Source organism: Hermetia illucens, chromosome 3 (assembly GCF_905115235.1).
Source record: "Hermetia illucens chromosome 3, iHerIll2.2.curated.20191125, whole genome shotgun sequence".
Lineage (NCBI taxonomy): Eukaryota > Metazoa > Arthropoda > Insecta > Diptera > Stratiomyidae > Hermetia > Hermetia illucens.
In genome coordinates, this window is record NC_051851.1 from 56,487,013 (window position 1) to 56,510,151 (window position 23,139).

At 40.8% G+C, this 23,139-nt stretch overlaps 1 protein-coding gene across 1 annotated transcript; it reads left to right on the forward strand.

Moving 5' to 3' along the window:
• The first annotated feature begins 3,340 nt into the window (after positions 1 to 3,340).
• LOC119652006 (protein TRI1) lies at positions 3,341 to 14,035 on the forward strand. Its single transcript, XM_038055936.1, has 3 exons — positions 3,341 to 3,501; positions 12,623 to 13,062; positions 13,169 to 14,035. The coding sequence occupies exons 1-3, from the start codon at positions 3,459 to 3,461 to the stop codon at positions 13,439 to 13,441; spliced, it is 756 nt and encodes a 251-aa protein (XP_037911864.1). The 5' UTR covers positions 3,341 to 3,458; the 3' UTR covers positions 13,442 to 14,035.
• The last annotated feature ends 9,104 nt before the right edge of the window (positions 14,036 to 23,139 follow it).

The window sequence follows — 23,139 nt, forward strand, 5'->3', positions numbered from 1 at the left end:
GTTTGATACTCTCCGACCAGAGCCGCGATGTCAGGGGGTGCCACCGTGATGTCGATAACCTCTAGCCTGACTACGTTGAAGAAAGTGGGTTCATTACCCAAATTAAGGATCTGCAAATACTCCATTTGTCTCGATCCTCTTGTATTGATGTTGGAACTTCCCCAGCATATGTGGTGAGCTTTGACATCACACCCTGCTATTACCCCCATGCTCCTGCCTCTACTTTTGGTATATTGGATCCACTGGGAACATCTTCTGCGTCATAGGGAAAATATGCAGAGCACCATAGTATCTCTTTATCTCCCTGTTGACTTTTTATGGTTAGTTTAGCCGATGTAGTGTCGCCATCACATAGGTCGTTAACCTAATTAGCCTGGAAGTCTTTTGAGACTACCATGTAGGAGCGGGGTCGATCACTTCTATTGACATACAACAGGTCAGCATGTTGGAAGTTTAGACCCCTGTCTACCTCACCAAAAACCTACGCTTCTTGTATGAGGTATATAAATATTTTGCAGCTATTGACCGGACGACTGATAAGTGCAGTCCTCGCTTTACAATGCTGCAAATTTATTTGGGAAATGTGGCGCTTCATCTACGATTCAGAAGAAGATGCCGAGGGTTGCACGTCCCCTTCAATGGTTTTAGGAGCCGACACTTGTAACGTGACGGTCCCTATCCCGTAGCAGAGCCGGCAGCCCGATTTTTGCCGAACCTTCTTAACATCTGGTTCGAGAACGCCGATAGTGAGAAAAGTTCCCGGCCTGTCGGCTCTCTCCGCTATTGCTGCCTTGTAGCATCTAAGTGGAAATATTGAGGTTATTCTGCACACCAAGTTCTTTCAGAACCCCAGCAGCATTCCGCTCTTCTTCCGGAAGCCAAAGGAAGCACTTTTTTACGCGATAGCAGCTCAAAGACCCTTTTCAGGGTTACTCGCGCATCCTCCCACACATCGTTGAGGGAGGAGCAATATTGCCTGAGCCACTCGTTCGTGTCTTTGTCGACAAAGTTAAGTCATAATATTTTACGGTATACACGTACCGACTCAAAGCAAAGCTTAATGCCTGGCGAGGATGCATTCCTTACAGCTAGGAAGAGTTTCTTCCTAAGCTGTTCGCACTGCTCAGTACAGTAACCGAATGGAACCGTCATACAAGACCCGTCCATCGGCTTCGATAGCCTTGGCTGCAAATGAAGGCCAATCCGTAGCCGGCCGAGCCCTCTTTGCTGCCTTTTGTATGGAAAAGTTAGGATCGTCCAAGGACCGCTGCCGCTTCCATTTCCCCCTTAGCCGCAGGTACCCCAAACAATCTTTTCCCCTCAACCTTGGCACAGCCCGTGGGTTGTGATTTGCTCGGAGGCGGTTTGCCCGGAGGCGGTTTGCCCGAAGGTGGTTTGCCCGAAAGCTGTTTGCTGTCCGTGGTTCCTTGGGCAAGACTTTAGCCTCAGCTGGAGACGGGGCCTGCTTCGGCTCGTCTGTTAAGGACTGAGTCCCAATTAGATTGGTTCCCACCTGAATAAGTGATCTGAGTCTAGACTCAGGTTCTCCATCAATGATGTTAGCGTTGCCCCTTCATTCGGGGTTGGATCGTCACGATCGAGGTTTAATTGCAGTTTTTTTAAAAGGTTTTTTTTTTTGTTTTCTCATTATTGGCTGCCATGGCCTCAGTTTTATCGAGGAAAGTAAGTCGATCTCGGCAGAAACTGGGAGTCGCCTGGTACCCAGAGTTCACAGTTTACGGCCACATCTTAACCCCTGTGACCATTTAGCTTTCGGCACGGTAGTCACACCTTGGGTTGGGGTTTTGATTACCGCTTGGCTTCAGGTGTCACCTCCCGTTTCCTGGAGGATTTCCCTTACTGAGCTCCTTCACCACGACAAAGTAGGTAATCGTCGAGTGAGCCTTACAATTGGAAAACTAAAAAGTGCGGCAGAAACGCCGAAGTATGCCGGCGAGCAAGGATAGAAGCTATTAGAGAATATATTCTCAATATTACGAAAACTGGAAAACCATCCAAATCCGAAAATTAGAAAACTGTATGAGCAGGGAAAATAAAAATAGTACGATTAAGCATTTATATAAGTAGAAATAAGTTAGTAATAAGGTAGAGGTAGATGTAAGTAAGTAATTTAAACCTTCTCGCGTCCTTAGTGCGGACGCAGTTTGTAAATAGGTTAAGTAAAGAGACAAGGATCGATGTAAAATTATAGCTTTTTTGCACAAGTATATACAGAGAAGGTCGGGTACCGGGAAATAATTCAAAGCTAACTAAATTAATTCTAAGCTACTTATAAGTAAAATGTATTAGAAGTAAGTCACTATTTGGAAAGTAAATGAAATGAAGAAACAAATGTTCCACCACCTATTCGGCTTCACGTCATCGCATGGAAGAAGCTCACAGTTAACTCCCCCAAATGACCATCAAAAGGCTTTCACCCACCGGCTAGCTCTTTGGTTATGTATAATAGTACGAGTATATCGTAGCGAAACCATTGTTATTTGTGGCAACCTCTGCTTCCTTGTTCAGCGAAATGGTGCACAAAGGATAATAATTTTAACATAATGGACTAGGAATGATGAATAATCACTATGATTATTGAAATTATGAAATTCCTCCCCTTTCAGCCTGTCTGTGTCTGTCTGTAACGATTAAGTTTATTTTTCATCCCAGACCGAAGCAAGCCAATTAAGGAGATGATTTTGAAGTCGTGAGATGAACAGATATTGCATGAAGTACCTTAAGAAAACCATTCTAAACCAACCATAACTATTAAAATTAAAAATGTAAGAGTACGTACCCAGTAAGTCGAAATAAATTTTTAAAGTAGTTTACCCCGAAGTAAACTAAGCACAATCTCACTCATGTATTAAACTAGGACGAACTTTACTCAATTATAATATAATTAATAAGCTTCAAAGGACACTTGTGTTTTCATTGTTCTATATTGAAACTACCTGATAAGTTACACAGTAATGAAATGCTGGAAAATTACCTTAAGGATAATACAAAAAACTCTTCATTAGATGTATTCACTATCCCTGTAACCGTCATCAGTTCCAAGCACCATCTCTTGAGTATTTTAGGAGAAATTATGTACTAGACTAATAAAATTACATGTTTCAAAATATTTCCTTCCATTTCCTGATTATTTCCATAACAATGATATCCTGGAAATTTGTTACTAAATTAATATTCTCCTTGTTAAGCCACGTTAGCCCTTCAAGAAAATATTCAATAATTTATCTTCACCAACTGCCAATTTAATTCAGCTCTAGTACAATTATGCTGCGGACAGTAAACAAAACGTTGCGGCGAATTCATCAGTTGAAATCCGAACAAGTTCGCCGGACATAAACATTTGCAGTGGGTTCTGGTGCTGGCGGCATTTTGCAGATAAATTCGACCGCGGAAAGTTGCTGGAATTTCTGAATTTACCACCTGAAGAAGCCTCGAAAATGTCGGAAGTTACGAAGGAGCAACTGCAAAAGGAGATCAGTGGTACGTGTGCTAGTTATATTAAGAATTAATCAAGGAAATCAAGTTTCAATGGTGCGAGGGTGCTGACGCTTGTGTGGTAATGGTGGAAAGTGCTTTGGTGCATTCGGCGGAATGGATTCATTAATAAATCATGATTTTGGATGAGTATTCATTGTACACTGCATTGATTTAGTGTCGAATCTGCTCGAGCTTGAAATTGCCGTGGATGGTTTTTGTGATGGACAGTGAATTTGTAATTTGCAAAAAATGGTTCACGACCGCAAAGGCGAACATAACCTCACAGAGCTTCTCTCCTGATTAAAGCGATATAAATCTTGCTTTGGAGTTGAGAACCTGTTTTTTCGCATTTGCTGGTTTGTTTTGTACTTACCTGTCCTTGTGCCGGCGAAGAACTCGTTTTCGCGGAGGGCGAAAGACAGAAATGTTGGGTCCATTGGGGCGCCAAAATGGACATAGTTGGAGACGCCGGCTCGGTAGCTCCTCGTGTGATAGCAAACGAAAAGAAAGAAATTTCGTTAGACCCTCAGTAGACGATTGTCTTGTGAAAATCTTCGATGCCTCAGCATTTTTGTTTTTAGCTTTGATAACGCGGAAGAGATCTCGTAGCAGAGGTTGCTTGGCGAAAAGTTGTCCCCACGCTCCCAAAAGATCCTCCATCGCATTTGAAAGTAGTTCGCGGCAGAAAGCAAATTGTTAATTTCGAAAATAGATGGGAAAGTGGCAAAGGAAGTGAATACATTGGGTGACAAACAAATTTATTGCGAAATTTCGCGGATTGTTGCACAGCAGGAGGCTTGACCTTCAGGATTATTCTTTCACGTCTCAAAAAGGGATCGAGTGAGCCCTGCTACGTTGACTTATCATTACAGCTAATTGTGAGCTGCAACGAATTCGTAAATGGTTTTTTTCGATGCTCCTGCCTCCTTCATCCTTTCGCGATTCATCCATCAAAAATTGCAAGGCCATTCCAAGCATAGTTTTCCCTCCCTTATTCTACAACTCCCTATCATTCGTTTCATTCAGCATCGTCTAGGTGAAGTTTGCCATTTTTCTGTCGTAGAATAAGTCCGGATGTAATTGAGAGGTTTTTAATCAGTCATTGCTATTTCGGTCGGCTTTCAGGCCGCTTCCTGACTTGGCTCATCTCATCAGCGTGGATTTAAAGATCATACCATCGAAGGGCACCTTGCAATTTCTCCACAGGGGGAGCACCATATCAATCGTGATTTTCCTCATTTTGGACATGATCATAGCATATTACACCATTAATCGGACGCAATATCTTGTGTGTGGCAACGATCATTACCGTTGTTGGTTGGTCAACACTACGAATCATAGAGGGCCGCGTATACTACTGGGAGAACGCATATAAAACCTTCATTACATAAAATGTATTCGAGGTGCGGACGAGCCTGGAGAGCTAATTCCGTTGCCGTGTCCTTATCGCCTTAGGTATGTTTTACTTTAAATAAAGTGTACCCTAAGTGCAGTCTTTCACTGCCAATTAAATAAATAGTCAAATAACACAGTCCTGCAAGCTTCTTGAGAAGCCATTCATTTATAATCAGGGCAAAGTTGAAAGTCGCTTATTTTGAAAAATTAGTGCTAGTCGAAAACAGATGCTGCGTTGGAGAAAGTGAATGGTGGACTCAGGACCCTTTCAATCCCTAAATAATGAGAGGTTCCTCCGATGAGACACCATACGCCGTAGGAGTACCAACTCAACACATCCCCGTCATTAGAGGACTAACCATTCAACACATTACTTGGGGCTAGCTTTCCCATTCTCTCGCTTTAGGAAGCCTTCAAATCAGGCAACTCCTTTAACGGGGAAGGGAGAAAGGAAATTGTTAGTTTAAAGAAACCCGTGCCGACCAAGGTCAATATTCTTGCGCACGAGTCTCACCCCATTCTCCATAAGAACAAATGTGTAATCTACGCCGTTCGCCACTACATTGCAGAACACACAGGCATTTGTGCCTTCTCTATACCTACACGATGTTCTTACGATATATTTTCTCTCCAAGAGAATCAAACCAAACCTCCACCACATAGAGCAGAACAAACTGCGTTGCACTCATAAAAAGCCGTCTCATGCTAGAGGTAGGATCTTTGTCAATAGCCGGTTTAAGACCGAAATTCTAGATGCGACCTTGTCCACTACGACTTTGGTATCTTCGCAAAAGCTCCTCATCTGTCGAGTGTCAACACAAGGTAGATATTTAACCGTTGGTTTTGATTTTCAATTGACTCGTCGAACGACATGGGGCGCAGGGTTTGGGTTTTTTTTATTTAGTTAGGATGACTATTTTTGTTTTCTCTGCGCAAAGCATCAATATGATGCTATTATTCTGTTAAGGGAAGTCGCACCGCATCCTTAAAGAATTAGTCTGCCCCTTTTGCTGATTACAGTGTACCTATTAATAATATTATCTGAAGCAAGTTTATAACCATTAGGAACTTTAGTATATTGCCTACTTCCAGATGTTTCAACTTCGCATCTGGTAATAAGTGTTCTCCCATATGCCTCGCCCTGCTTTGCACAAGTGCCAGACACTGTCCAAGAACGTGTAGAACGGTTTCATCAAACTCCTCACGAAACCTGCAGGCAGTGTCCGTAGATATCCCTAATTTCCCTAGATAATAGTTTAGCTGACAGTTACCAGTGAGGATTCCGACTATGATTTGGAAGTTCTTTTTGGTGAGGTTTAAGCAATCCTCTGTGCGCTTGTGTTTGTATCCTCCAAAAAGCATCTTGGACTGCCCATTCCTGGTAGGCCAGTACAGTTTCCTCAACCGTTATTCATTATTTAATGCCATAGTCATGAACCCGTTTCCGATTCCACAGAAGGGTTCTGGCCCGTGCAAAGGCGTACCTACTCCCTTTTTGGCTAGTCCGTCCGCTGCTTCATTGTCTTCCAATCCAACATGATCTGCAACCCAGAGTATCCAGATCTTGTTGAACGAGCCGGGCATATTCAGTTTCTCAAGACATTCCCATACCAGTTTAGAGTTGACCTGGTTGAACCTAAGCGCCTTGATCACTGCTTGGCTGTCGGTGAAAATAGCAATGCAGTTCCTTTGGGATTAAAATAGGCACATTTGTCTATGGCGAATATGCTAGTGTACCTACCCATTGGCTTCAAGTACATTTTCCTTCGACCAATGACACCGGCAGCCGCTCCCTCTGTTGTGAGGGATCCGTTCAGTGTACCAAGTATTCAGTTGCTGTTCTCCCAGTTTGCCTTGTTACCCCGTCATGTTATCCCTTGGTATCAATAATTTGGGATACCGCCTAGAAACAATATCAATTTTCCTCCGATTTAGTCAGCTCCCCGCCTCACTGATACTCCCGGCCCTCCTGAATATTGACCTCCTTATCTACATCTGTATGTGCAGATGGAGAGGGGTTAATACCAGAAGGACCTACAGGGATGCCGTCGGGCATGTCCTAATTGCCCCACTGATACACATGCAAGCCAGTCTTTGGAGTTTGTGTAACTCCCTATCTTATATGCTGAGTTTAGTTCTCTCCAAGTAGTATCTTCGGGCTTCAATGCTATTTTTTTTCCTACTATGGAACTACAAGTCATCAGAGCCCTTGTAGTTTTCCAACATGCGTCTTCCAGAGTAATTTTTGGTCTAGCGTAATTCCCAAATATTTGACCTCTATTTCTCGTTTCACCTCCTTGTCATGTAACCGTATGGCTCTCAGCTGATAAAGCTTACGTCTCCCAGTTAATGGTACTATGGTGGTTTTGCTTGGATTGATCCGCAGTCCCACCTTCCTGCACCAGGCACTAGTAACCCTTAGTCCAGCTCGGATTTTATCACATAGGCTATCCCCATATTTGCCCCATCAGAGTAAAACAATGTCGTCCGCGTAACCCTGTATTGCAGTATTTGTTAGTATATCCAGGAGTTCGTTTACTACCATACTTCCTTACTTTGATGTTAGGCAAATTGGTCTGGAAGATTTAGAGTGATAAAGGATCGTTTTTACCCGCTTTCAGAATGAAGACTGCTTTTGCCCATCTCCATACCATATGCTGCCCCTTACCACCCTCAGAAGATACTCTAAGATAATTTTTAGGCCTCTCTGGATTAGTGCTGGGAAAGTGTCATCACTCCGACTGATTTCAGTGGTTTGAAAGTTCCCACCTTACCCTAGCTTCTGAACATACTTCTTTTGCTAGTTTCCAGTCATCCCTTCTTTCCCTTTTATTCGTTGTTGGGGTGTCAGGCAGAATGTTGTCGCTTGCCGCCGTGTCTTAGGACCCCGGGAAATGAGTTCTGAGAGGCAGGTGTACCCTGTCCTCATTCTCGGTAAGTGTCCCATTTTCATTCTTCAAACAGGCAGAGGATAAGCTCTTGGTTTTTCACAAGAGGAGTCCCAAATTACCTGCATGTTTCTTCCTTGCAGATTGCGAATCTACACCCAGGGCTCCTGAGCCAGCACTATTCCAATGTTCTCCTTGGAGATTGCTAAGTCTGCTCTGCGTTTATTCAAAAGCACGTCTGACAGCAAGTGCTCCAACATCATCTGCATAATTGACCAGGCATGACTCTTCTTAGATGTCTAGTCTTAGCAGACTATATGTGATGCATTTTAGAGATCCGGCCCTGGGATGGGTCCCTGTCATGACGGTAATCTCCAGAGGAACCATATAAAGTCTCATAGAGCATGAGACGATCTCTCAGATAACGCCTTAAAATCCGCAAGGCACGTGAAATTAATTTTCTAGTGTTTCTAGCATCTCTTCGAAATCGAAGGCGTTTCTGACATGAAGCGTTACGGGGACCTCTACTCATCGAGATCATTGCTGGGTGCGTGTTGACTTATCTCCGATGGTGAAACCTCAGTTTATATACCTCTGCCGGGATACCGTCGGGTTCTGCCTTCTTATTTTTCATCGAGAGGACTGCCTTTTCCTGCGCTCTTTCTCTCAGCGCTTCGTCATCAACTCGAACAGGATCTGTAGGGAATAGCGTTAAGGCAATTCTGGTCACCTGGACATGGAAGCTCAGCAGGCTGTCATGCAAGGTTCATAACTGAATTTACGACGGTGTTAGCTCCAACGTTACTACGCTTGAAAGTGTTCTCTAGCGGGTGATGCAAGAAGACGCAGAGAGAGCTCCGGGCCAGTGTGCGCCGGGAGATAGCGGCAGCCATTTCGAGCATAACATATTGTTGGAAGCTCGCCGGGAAGTTTTCCAGAATTTACTACTTTTCACATCCGTCACTGATTCCAACGCGAAAGTTGGCGTGGATCCGATGCTTCCAAATTTATCCCGTGTTTTTGCGCCCATTATCAGACATTAACCTGGCATTGAAGTTAGAGTCCACAAACCTATTGTGTTTTCAAAGTCCGCTTGAGATTTAGTTTTTCAGACTGTACTGCAATTGAGATGGAAGAAACTTTTAGATTATTTTGCCTAGAGCACTGTCATGAAGACAATGTTCGTTTTGCTATTCTAAGGCTTAGATAGGAAACAGCGATTTCCTCAAGAACGTAGATCATAAGAGATCAAAAGTTAAATTCATCGAATAGCGATTGCGGGGACTAATAATTAAACATGAGTCTCCCATGCAGAGAAAATTATTTTTCCCGATTGCTTAGCTGAACAAAGCAAAGGTGCCCAAAATTATTGCTATATCAAATCTAGTGATGGGTCTACATGTTAGATAGAGTGTTTAGCTTGACTTGCGTAGATTTGCAAACGCTTGCCTCGGTCCGAGTATAGATTTTTTTGAACAGATCCAATGCAATTTGCTTACCTGTTCAGAAAACGCTGGCACACCTGTAAATGTCTGTTTAGTCCCTCAACACTATGGATTTAAACATCAACTTATGACAGGGTCGGACTATAAACCAAGTTTCCAGCGGTTTTGGCGAATTGACTATGAATATGTGTGGCCTGGGGTTGTCCTGATGGAACACAATTCCTCTTCTATTGACTAAAGCTGGATGTAAGTGCGAATTAATAAGTTCCCGTAAAAAAAGCAACTCATAGTAGGTTTCTTACCAACCCCAAGGAATCCTGTCTCGTTACGAGTCATCACCTTGACCATAGGTTAATGGCTTGCTTTGTAGCGTTGGTCATCGCCATATTTAACCAGTTCGGATAATTCCATCGGCTCCTGCCAGTTTATTATTCTTAAGCCGATAAATTGCACGGATTGGTGGCTTCATCCTGCCGTCTTTGTAAAACTTGCGCGCCTGTTGCAGTTTCTCTTTTTGCTACACGAAATTCATAAATCTATTTGTTCTCTTGAGCTTCTTTTCTGTCTATAAAGTCGCTTCGTAGTAAGTCTGCCTCGTTCTTTGAGACTTGCATTGCCCAGTATGCATCATTGTTCCAATAAACATCGAACCAGTCGTTTCGACTTTTTTTTACGAAGTAGCCTAATATGTTTGTTGATGTATTAATGATAACGTTTTCCAAGTAGTTGTGAAGTTCATTTAATGATGCTTTATCTACAAGACGTCTGAAAGCTGCACAAATTCTTACGAACCATGACTGCTCACGAAGGGGGCTAGCAGCTCTCCTACTCTGCAGCTAGAGATCTAGTTAAAGTCCTCAAAGAATGGGGTTTACCTAGTGCCCATTGTCTGGCTCTAGCTAAAATTTGGTAGTTACAAAGGAAGTACCTAAAGGTTTCGCCTACTTTTCTGCAGTTTTGGAAATGTGAACTGTAGGGTATGCCAAGTTTGGCGAACAAAATCCTCTTTGACTGGGCGTAGTTAGTGGGCTTTTAGCACTTGAAGTCAGGGGCTACTAAGTAGTGCGAATAGGTTTCGCTTTCGATAGTCTGTCCAGCGCCTGCCACTAAACTTCAAAATCATACGTTAGGATGGGACGTACAGCCAGAAAATCATCTTCAGCCGAAGATTCCGTTTACTTCTAAAGGCCCTCTTCCTGGCGTAGAAGGCTACACCGGCCTTCTTAATCTTCAGTTCTAGGTTCAGTCTCCATTTTAACGTAGGACTAACTAACTAGTCTACGTTTGCCCATTATGTTCTAACATTCCTCAAGGCTGAGAGATTGTGGCGTTCAATTCATGGTCAACTTGGCTGAAAATGGTCCCGCTGCTTGTCTGTGGATCTCATTACGCGAAAATCAGATACAAAAAACCATTTCGGGAACATTACTAATAATAATAATCGTTGGCGCAACAATCCATATTGGATCAGGGCCTTCTGGGGAAAGCCTTGTTCTCTACTTGCTACGTGACATTTTATGACATATGTCGCTCTGGTAATAGCTATTAGTTTCTCTATTGTGTAGAGCACTCCAGAAACATTCCCTGTTGGCGCTGTCGAAAGCCTTCTTGACCTCAACAAAAAGGAACTGAAGCGGAAATCTGAACTGTGAGTATTGTTCCAAAATGATCCACAGAGTGTTGATGTGGTCCGTATAGGAAGATGCCGGCTGATTTCTGTGGATCAAGCTTTAAGGATACTCCTTGATGCGTTTGAGGATTATTTTAGCTGTGGATTATCTTTGCAAAGGCAGGGAAGACGTGAATACCCTTGCAATTGGCGCACACAAAACAGATGAAATTTTAACGATCATTCCCTTCTTCCATTTTCTGGGAAAGATATCGGATTCCCCGTATAAGTTGAAATAGCAGCTTTCTAGAAGCAGCAGGAGTAGTGATGAATAGCTCTGTGCACACACTATCAAAACCAGTGGGTTTACTTCGTCTTACATTCATAGACGAGATTATTTCATTTCTATTTGGAGGAGCAGTCCATATTCGCATATTATGGTGGCTAGCTGTTTCCTCCATGAGAGGCAGAACGTCACAGGATGTAATATGGGGTAGAATTGTGGTAAAATGCTCCTCTCAACTCTTTAGTTGCTCATCATCATGGATGAGGAGTCGATGGTTAACTTTTTGCGTAGGAAATTGAGAAGTCTGCAAACATCAATTTTTTCGTGATGCGGTATACGGTTTTAAAATAGTTGTTACCTGCAACAGCTTCCGCTTCCTTGGCTAGTTCCCTTTTGGCATGGCGTACAATATATTGAAGTTTCTGCGCCACTACCAGGAGAGATCAATAGAGCCTTTAATCCCCAAAGTCCATCGATTCTCTTCCGCAGGAAGCCAAATTTTGCGACCCCCCTGCAGGACGCGGTCGACGGCCAGAGTAGCACACGAGAGAATGGCGGAAGATTTAAGGCATCTCCCATCTCTCCCTCACTGTTGATTGACAACTGGTTCACATAAGTGAGACTCAGCTGACCCAACCGACCTTATTACAAGCTCTGTGCTCGACACAAGGAAACGGTGGAGGCTGCAGAAATATACAAACCACGACAAAATCGTATTCAGGTGTTGTCAGAGTCCACCTTGGTATTCAGATCACCCATCACGATCACACCACCTTTTAGGAAGCCTGTCCTGACTCCTTTTCTTTTGAATCAGAACACCGGGTAATACTGTACTATTCAAAAGTTTCCCATTCTGGTCTGGAATCTCGCAGTCAGTATCTTGTCCGAAATCAGGTGCCAAGTGTGTCGACAGCCTTCATCCTATTTCGAAGCCAGAACTCAGCGGTTAACAAGCGGAATCTTTGGTGATATTGATTCCGAAGACGTTCCCTTCAAGAGGAAAATCGTTCCATTATTCTTTTGTCGCTTCGTGATTTTTGCAGAATATTGCAGCGTTGTGTTTTCCTTTTCCCTTTTTGATAATCTCGGATGTTTCTGGAATCTTAATGGCGTAATTCGGTATTAAGTGGCATATGTAAATAGCGAGCGTTTCTTTTCATTGTGGCTCCCAAAACGTTCGTCATTTGGACAAATTGGCTTCAGTCACTGTTCCAAATATGCTTTCATGAACTTAGTTGATGTCAGAGTGGTCGAACAGGTTCCCTAGTCACTTTTACGCCTACATTAGCTAAGCCATACTATTGCGTCCACGATTGTTTTGTTTGCTTCCTCTTTTGTATAATTTTTTCCAAAAAAAAAAGCTATATTTGAAGTTATCCAGAAAGGCCTCAATAGGATAATAATTTGGATCAAAAATGGACCTAGTTGAGTACAGGAAACTGAATCCTCATCCATTGTTTAGCACCATATGAACAATATCTAATTTTCAATCATCTTTCAGATATCCTCAAAGATGCCGATCTCGCTTCCATGTCGACGAAAAAAGTCCGTGAACAGTTAGAAAAAACTTTCAAATGTGATCTGAATTCACGGCGACAAGAAATTAAGGAAATCGTTATGGACATTGTGAATTCGAAAGAGTCAAACGAAGAAGATGGAAGCGCCTCTGAATCTGAATCAGAAGAAGAGGAGGAACCAGCACCAAAATCAAAGAAACGTGCATCCACCGCCAGAAAAGCATCTCCCGCTAAAAAGAAGAAGAAGGCTTCAAGCGAAGAGGAGGATGGATCAGAAGCCGATGGCAACTCAGACGATAATGATTCAGACTACGATGCGAAGCCGAAAAAGGCAGCCAAGGGAAGGAAGAAGGGTGGTCGTAGGAAGAAGGGCTCCGACTCGGATTCCGATGAGGATTGGAAACAAACTAAAAAGCCTAAAAAGGTAAGTTTCAGTTCAAGTCCCCTTAACTATAATCTATTTCTTATGTGCACATAGAGTTATTACCTCTTTGTAAATAAATCAAAATTAATGAGTCAAAATTTTCCAGGCAAAAGGAGCTGGCGGTGGAAAGGGGAGGGGTACCGGTTTCACTCGTCCATATACACTATCTGCTGATCTAGCATCAGTCGTTGGTGCCGAATCCCTGCCACGCTACGAAGTGGTTAAGAAGATCTGGTCGTTGATAAAAGAACGTAACCTATACGACCCGAAGAATAAACAATATGCAATTTGTGACCCTGAATTATTGAAAATTTTCGGCGTGAAACGATTCCGTACATTTTCAATGTTGAAATATTTAAAACCGCATTTCATAGACTAAGAATATTCATTTATTTTCTCCATCATCAAGTGATGTTTTTTTAAACATGAAAAAGTATGATAGACTTAACATTAAGTTAGGTAACGCGAAAAATATATATATATTTTATATTTGAATTAAAAAAAGAGTAGAAGAGTGAGAAACGCAAAAAGCATACTTTTGTGTTCGTTACGGAACTATCACATTTGACAAAAATGGGAAGCAACCTTTTCAGAGCGAAGTTCAATGGAAACATTTTCGAAAGTAGAGAGAACAATATGGAGAGAGTACATCTCCTTCGGTTGTTAATTGTAGTTACATAAATAACGATAACGAGATAATATTGTAATTAAAGTCTAAGCTAAGAATTTTAAATTTTGTGGAAATAACCGTTTGCCAGCAAGATAAATACGGAATCGAAGTAACTGCACGAGGCCGCGTGATCCCTGGCAATAAATATTCTCAACTCATTTTAAAGTAAAGACTGTTTTCAATTCAGACAGGTCAGATCTTATTCATCGTTTAGATTTATTTTTGTTTTTGTAATCACTTCAATGCTTTTAAGATACATAACTTGATGTATTAATAAAAAGAAATAAACATATGTAAACTGAATACGTTTTAACTTTTCTTTCGTACAAATTAAACTAATACTACCCGTTCCCGAAGCTTACGCTGTGTTGAGGCAAAAATGGTCCACAAATATAAGCAAAAAAAGGACCACAGACCGTGAAAAACTTGGCCGGGCTGTTCACGCAGTTGAGAAAGAGGGGCGGTGTTCAAACTTGCAAAAGAGTTCCACCTTGCTCATATGACTGTGAGGAGGTATTGTCAGAAGAAGATACAAATTCCGCTTCACCCTCTCCTCCCACTAGTACACCAGTCACGTTGAAGTCGACTGGGCGTATAACGATATTTTCTAAGGAACAGGAGCTGGCTTTTGCATCGAGTTAGCGTGGAACCCTGGTCTCGATGGCACTAGCAGTAAATGCAATGGGAAATACAGCACCACCATTTTTCATTTTTTCACGGGTCGATTTCAAGCCTCATTTTTTGAACGGTGGTCCACAAGGCTGCGCAGGAGCTGCAAAACTGATGAGATGGTAACTTGAAAGATTTAAGTCTAACATTTGTTTCGGAGATATATTGTTCCTGGACGTGATCAGTACTTGCATTATTTTAGGATGGATGAATACAGAACACTTTTTGGTATTTTTGAGGCACTTTCAAAGACACTGCGGACCAACCAAAGACAACCCAGTTCTTATACTCGACAACCACGAATCACACGTTTCCATTGGCAATTTGAAATTTTGCATTGGCAATGGCATGGTTGTCCTCCCTCTCCCACATCACTGCAACCATCGGCTTCAACCGTTCGATCGAACAGTTTCCGGTCCATTCAAGAAAACTATCAATTATTTTGTTGATGGGTGGTTTAATGCCAACCCCGGACGCTCCATGTCAATATACAACATTCCTGGAATTGCTTCTTCGGCTAAGGATGCTGGAGTGACATGCAGCAACATCATTTCCGGCTTCAGATCAACAGGGATTTGGCCCATGAATGAATATATTTTTGGCGACACTGACTTCATGCCTTCTGAAGTAAAAGCTTCGGCCAATCCTGATGTGCACCATGCTGAAGAAACCTCATTTACGGCTTCGAGAAACCAGGAAGGGCCGTCTGAAGAAGGGGAATTGAACAAAGAGGTAGAAGAGACATCATGTCGACAAGTTTAATCGATTCATACATTGAAGAAGAAAATGAGTTTGAAAGGGCTTTTGAATCAATTCGTCGGTACCACGTTCACCATCTAATCGTGGGAGGAAACGACGCACGATGGCCATTTTGACGAATTATATCCAACGTAAATCCGCCCACACATCGGACCAAAGCTTGGTCGGACAATTTTTATTTAGGGATTGCGGAATCCTAAGTCGTCATCTACTTGACCAAATGATACTTACTCCCACTCCCTATGGTCCACGGACTCCTCTTTTTGGGTTTAACATCCAAAAGTTCAAAAATTAAGAGGGATTAAGACGGCAACAGTAGTTGCTGGCCAGCAGTTGATATGTACAGGCAGCGCACGTAACGTTGGTTTCCCGTATAGGGTTGTCAGCCCAACCTGGAGAATCAGTTTGTACAATTTGTCCCGCTTTTAGGCGCGAGAGACTCGCCTTCTTCCTTCTCCGTCTGCAGTTTTCCATTAAGAAAGAACTCCCAGCGGTCACCACGTGGAGGGGGAGATAGGGTTTGATAGTAGAGCTGTTGGTTTTGGTTCATTAGGGGTTTCTCCGTTTTAAGGTTTTGTGGAAAAGAAAGCCTTAATAAAATCGGTTTACTGTCTGTCTGTCTGTCTGTTCGTCACACCCATTTTTCTCGGAGACTAGCAGCAATTGACACCAAATTTGGTGGAAAGGTGGGAACTGTGAACGCTCACGCATATAGTTAGTTACATCCTGTTTAAGAGGGGGTCCCCACATGCAAAAGGGGGGTACATTTTTTTTCACCAAATATTGTCAGGTAGGGTATCAAATGAAAGGTCTCGGTCAGTACTTTCCGAAGCTGGTCTTAGTTTTGACATTTGTTGGAAAGGCGGGGAGTTCCGGATCGAAATTGATCATTTATTCAACGGGGCCATTCTCAGAAACTGCCAAACCGAAAAAAAATCAAGAAAGTGCCACTATATGATGGCTAGGCTCCGAAATACCTTCCATACCAATATCCCTTCAAAAGAAGTTAATAACAGTATACCACTATAATTTTCAGTAGTTAGTTGCAGAACCCCCCTTAAGTTCATCTTAGCACCACGAAATGTAGACTATAATATAGAGCTTGATTCTATTAAGTCCGGTGAAAATCGCACTATTACTAACAAAGTTATAATAGGTCAAAGTTGTCACTTCTTTGGAAATTCATGAATTTGAATGTAAATATCACCCGAAAGTGGATAGTCTCGCATAATATATGCGTATATTACGAGTTACGTACTAATGGGACAAATTCACACTTAAATGCCTTTATAAAGGAAATGCACAAAACCTTTCATACCTGAAGCGTTTAGCTTCCGGTTTCCCAACTTGTTATGCTTCATCGTGGTTATCAGTCCACGTTTGGCCCTGGGAATTATGCTACCCTTTGACTGCCAAGCGCCGTTCCTTGCCTTTGATAAATCAGAACAAATTCAGGACCATAGAGTAAGACAGAGCGGACGATAATTCGGATAATTTTTAATTATACAAATTCATTGAATACAGTTCATCATGGGTTGATAACATTGATCGTAGATGTTTGAATTGTTCAGTTCTGGGCTTGCTACCACTGGCAATGATAATGCCTGCTTAATGGGGACCGGTCATAAAAAATTGCGTATCTCGTCGACACCCGCTTGCACGTTCGGGAATGTGGGAGGAACGCTTCAGTCCCTCAAGTGTCATTATACCGACGCGTTTGTCCGCACCAGAAAAACAATCAAGCGAGTATATCACGGAAATAAAAGAAAATAATATAAGGGCTCGACCGCGTGCATGAATATTCGGGACCCGCGTGCTGCGATCGAGGGATCACTTCCTCAATCGATGCTTCTTCTGCTTCAGATGTGCAATGAGGCGCGGCTTTTAAGGTTCCAAAGCCCGCAAGTAATGACGATACCTGGCAGTTATATATGAAATACAAGTCTATAAAGTGAGAAGAAGAAGGAACTTCAGGTCCAGTACGAATAACCGGCAGGAGTCGTCCATTTCACCAGTATGTTCTCTTGGTACATAGCATAAATCAAGTCATCAGCTGGCCGAGGAATTTCCACCTTTCTTCATTGCGTTGATTGACTACCTTGTCCCTAAAAAGGACATGATGCAGGACCCCATAGAGTCAAAATCCATTACTTGCTTATTAGAGAAACACGTTATCGACTCGGCAATTATAGGGCAGGCAACTAGAGGCCAAAGAAACCTTTTTACTGACTGTATCGATTATACCAAAGCTTTTGACGGCGTTTTGCTCACCCGGCTAATCAGCATCCTCTGTACCGCATTAATCCCAAACTAGTAAAAAGTTTTTGGCAGAATCATAGAAGGGTGGCATTCATCTGAGGGTACCAACACCTCGGAGCCCATCCGCATACCGAGAAGCATCTTCCAGGGGATTGGCTCTGCACGTGGGCACTGGACTTTCATTCATTGCTACCGAATGATGCGGGGGTATGACTATGTAATCAAATATGGTCTACTTGCTAAGTATGAGCTGACTCACTTAATGTACCTAAATTACAACAAATTTTATGCTAGTACTGATGACCATTTTTGAATTCTGTTGCGAATAGTAGACATTTTCAGCTGCGGTATTTGGATGGAATTTGGTTTAGACAAGTGTCGAGTCCAAGTCGTCTGCAATGGTCATCAGGAGCCACATGCCGGGTGTAGCATTGGTGACCTCCACATCCAAGCCATGACCGACACAGACTGACTTTTATAATTACTTAGGAATTGTGCAAGGAACCCATGCTCGAGTTGGTGATCTGTGCGGCAATCGCATCTCTAGGGGAACAATAAAATAAGCGCACTAAAAGTATTCACAATCCCTTCACGTGCACATTCTGGTTATTATGTTTAAATTCCGAATGTATCACCCACATTCTGTCGTGGAGTGGATGAACCTGCCCCGGGACATCGGAGGCAAGTTCTACCTGATCGTCATATACCAAGTAGCAGGCCTGACTTGCTGTTAGTTGACAAGATAGGTCGCTCCGTATATATTATTGATGTCGCTTTCCCCCATAATAGTATAATAACATTGAACGGAAATATGGAGAAGAAAATAAACCATGAGTCACTGGCTCGCGAAATCAAAGAAATTTGGCGTCTCGAGGGGCTGGTTGCAGTTCCCATAATATTATCAGCTACAACTATTGTGCCCAAATCCTGTCCTGTCGAAGTTGCAAGGAGTTCTTAACGGATTCGTCAACTAACCTACCACCGGCTACCACCACCAGAGCCCCTTTACATTTATTTGAAAGTAAGTAGGTCCCAATGCCTCTTTCATAATGAGTGTGAGGGTTACCAAAGTAAAGAAGTTTGTAGCTATTTTTACTACGTTTGCGTTCAATAGTATATCACAATTTTCGGTACCGCATCATCAAGTTGCTTGTAGAGTGCAGGGATCGATGGCCTTCTTCCAAAACGCTCTTGCGGGCTCCGCCGTCTTTTCAGTGAGAGTATCGACATTGAGGGTGTGGACATGTATTTGTTGACGTTGTCCATAGGTTAAGAATCCTTTCTTCTTTCTCGACCGGGTTTTTTTGGGCGACCTGCCGCGGAACTTATTATTAGCAGAGATCAGGTTGGATTTAACAAAGACGAGAAATTGCTATTATACTTTATGCACTTCCTTTCCTGACTTTCCCTGAATGAAATGTTGCTATTATAATTGAGGATAATACAAAATAAGTTATTTCAAACGCTCCTCCGATATCTGAGTTTAGGACCAGCATACTATTAGTGAAATTAGTGAGGATTTGAATCTCTGAAACATTATGTTTATCAGCTTTTGGGATCTTATTTGCCTTAGTTAAAACTGGAAATTTTTTTATTGTGTTTTGTTGTTTTAGCTACTGTTATTTATCAATAAATATAATAATAGTATTTGTGCATATCAGTTTGCTTTTTTTTAGATTTTTTATTTTTGGATTTTGCCTAGGTCAGTCCGTATGTTTTCTCTGGGTATCTGCCTGTCCGCCTGTATGTCTGTCGGCGCTTATATCCCTTTGTTTCTTTGTCTGTTTGTTTGGGTGCCACACACAATTTATTCGGCGAAGGTTGTACTTGGATGAGTTTGATGAGATCATTGCACATTTTAATCGCACGCATGCATTAAATGGCAAAATTTTACGTTATTTTTAAGGCGGTCCTTATACATTTAAAAATTTCCAAAGTTTTTTCACTAGATATAACTACATGGAATGTTAAACAAAAGGTCCTGGTTAGCACTATATGGAACAGCTTGTAAATTATCAGAGTAAATTGTCAAAAAGTACAGACATAAAAGTGGAAACTTTTCACCCAAAAAATTATTGTGATGCCTCTTAAACCCACTAAACGTGAAAATGCACTCATCCCCATATCTGCTAAAATAAAGCTTGTTGTAGCCCCGCAGATACACTTCAAATTCTGCTTATGAGGGTCATTCCACTGAGTCGGATCCTAGGAATCGATTTTTTTGGAATCAATTGTATCCAGATATAGTGTAGAATATTTGAGTAAAATTTTAATATTCCAAATAAATTGGAAATTAGAGTGGTAAACAGGTAAAGTGTCCTATGTGAGGATTATGTCGATCACCGTAATGAAGCGCGAATTTACCGGTCCGAATGACGTTTGGATGTTTTCGCTAAAGGAGCGAGAATTAAAGTCAAGGTTTTACATGTGTTTTTTAAGAAACTGAAGGTTTATGGACCAGGTCTTTTGGGTCTTTTGAGATTTTATAGTTAATAATCGCATTTTAATTTTTAAGTGCGCATTTCTCGAAACTGCAAATGGAAAATTCAGTGCCACCATAGCCCAAAATCTATCTAATGAAATATTCACGACTTATTCAGTTCATATTTCTACGGTTCGCAAACTAGGATGTTCGTAATTCATCGAGCCGTTTTGAACCTTTAAAAAAGCGTAAAAAAAAAACAAAATTTGTAAAAAAAAATTTAACAAATCATCAAAAATTTAGCTTTTGATATTTTTTAATAATCCTGAATAATTTGGGGACCGTGATATACTCTACACGTTACAATGACGTTTTTTTTTAAGATGAACAAAGCGCCCTTTTTCGTGGCACCCAAAAACACTTTTTTGGAGATGAGTGAATAAGTTGTTGCGTACTTCAATAATGAGGCATGATATTGAGCTGCAAAAAGTTGTTATGTATGCTCAAGATATTAAGGAATATATGGTGAAAAATTTCCATTTGTATCTTTATTCAGTTCTTAAAAAAAATCTACAAAAATAACGAAAATGGCTTTTTCACGGGATGACCCCCTTAAGTGAAAATGATGTTAAACATAAAAGTGAATAAAACTATTAGCATTACCAGTTACCGTTCAATGGGTTGAAATATGAGCGAAAATATTTTCTCTTTTCATTCCTACACCAAACAGGAAAAAACATTTTCACGTGTTTAATAGATTTCCTTTATTTTTACTTCACTTTTCTTCGACATATTAAACATTCACACACATATAAAGCGACATTTTGTTTATCATATTATTATCAATTTATCCAAGTATGTATATTCTCACGGTATCTTTTATTGTTATAATGAATATTCGTACAATATACATACATTATATATTCGAGTAGAGTGTATAGGATTCTTGAGATCTGTCTTTATCAATTTGTTTGGTTGTGTTTTTTTTTTGGGTTTCTTGGTCTCAGAAATTGGCACGACATTATCAATTTTGTTAATTTTATTATTATATCTATATATATATGTATATTTCCATTTGGTTGTTATCAAATATTTTGATTATAAATTTGCTTTGTATTTTATCTTATTTGGTTATTCTCCCGATTGAGAAAATTTGTAAGCAATTTTATTGTGGCTATAAAATAACATCGAGAGTTTTACTTTTGCTTCAATATGTGTTTTTAGTTTTCGGTTTTGTACGTACATATATATGTGTATATAATTACTTTTTATTCGAGTTTTGGTTTTGGGGTAGTTTTTCCGTGTTTTTTTTTCAACTTAATTTCAGATACAAGCAAACATGTATGCTCTACGTTGAACTTCTACATCAATTTATTCATTTTGATTAGCTATTCGCGTTTTGTAATATACATATATTCTGAGTTATTTACTTCTAGTTTTGACAAAGAATGGCTCAAGATGAAAAGGTAAAATTAAATGCCCTTTGTGAAAAATGTTCTCATAGTTAGGGTTTCATTTATAATGAACATATTCAAATAAAGATTGGACATAAATATATATCATTTATTTATAAATAATTTAGATAGATGAGAAAGTGTTTGTGTATATATTCATTTTATTCGATCTAAAATCAACACCTTGCTTTTTGGTATAAGGCGACGAAAGAATTCAAAGGAATAATTTGAATCCGCAAAGGGTATTTTTTTCGTTTTAAAATAAGGCAAATCAATTAATGCTAGAGGCAGCAGATACTTTAAATGTATAATAAATTATTATAGGATTTGGTTTTTATAATAAAATTTTATATCATCTCAAATTCGTTCTGAAATTGTATCCAGTTTTATAGCATAGTCGAAAGAGTGAAGTACATTTGATAAAACCTTTAAGGCGCAGAATGCTCCCGCAAATTATATCGAAGATAGAACCGATAAAAGTATGAATAGATCCAGATTATTATGAAATACAATTTATTATAATATATTGTTCACTCTAAGCGCATGAACGTGTTCTTAAGAAGGTTACTGAATCAGAATAACTTCAGCACAAAAATTTCTTATGGTAGTTAAAGCTTGATTTGGCCACGCCATTCAAAGTAGTTAAATTCAATTTTTAATTAAAGTAGACGTTTTCACGATGTTTATGTTGAGTCAGTTAATTTATGTAAAATTAAATAATGGAGTGCAAGATAGTGAGAAGAAAAAAACGGGTCTCAAGAGTGGAAATCAAGCGGTCCCCTGAAATTGATAATAGATTTAATTTTGCTAGAGTTTCCGTATTCCGGGCCTCCAAAGGAACTCCCTCTCTCCACCCTCTACACAGACCTGTCAGCGTGACATTATTTCGAATTAGTATCACATTGTTCATTAGATCGATATTTTTTGGTTTTAGGTGAAGATTCTTGATGTCACAAGGTGAAACAGTTCGAAAAGAGGGCACATGAGTGTAGATAAGGCTCTCATTTTCGTAAAGTCACAGCCATCATCCGCAGGTTTCCAATTTTTAGGACAGGACTTGCTACAGGGAGAACTCTACATTTCCAATCAATTTTGCTCTTCATAGCCATTTTCGAATCAGTCAATGAAGTAGTGAAGATGACATATATTCATCACCAAGAAGGAGCCCTAGATGTGATTTGAAGTAATAAAAAATTGCAGTGTTACAACTTTTCGAAACTTCCAAAACTGCTCAATAGTCCACAGAGGGGTAACCGCACAAAGAGTCATCCACGTAGGGAACTTCTGAGGTCCATGACGGAAGTGCCGGATGCACAGCTTACAAAGAAAACCAAGCGCCATCCCAACATGTATTGCATTTACTCAAGCGTTTGAATTCTTTGAATCAGTCCTTCTTCATCCCTGGTCTCACATGCCAAACGTGCCACTACCCAAGTCTTAGTCTGAAAACAGACTCCCTATACTTTTCAGAGGCACACCTATAGAGCAGGTATAATGCTGCTCCCCTATGAGTCAGAGAAGGCTACGCATGTGGAAATTCGTTGACAATCTGCTAAGTTCTTCCGCTGCAGCGACATTATTTAAAACTTGAAATCTTTGTCTACATCTAGGGCAACTCCTCAACTGAGCAAATGCAACGTGAATTAACAGTCATGAGTAATCTCTAGTTAAAATTCAAGTGCCTTAATTTCGGTAGCGACTTCAAATGGATTCGCAATTAGCATCCATTAAGTCCGATTGATAGGCACTTACGCAACACACACACATAAGGCCCGCTAGTCAATCCATTCTTGATTATTTCCTGCTGTCTAAGAAGACAGCCGATTTTTTTCTGGTAGTATGGA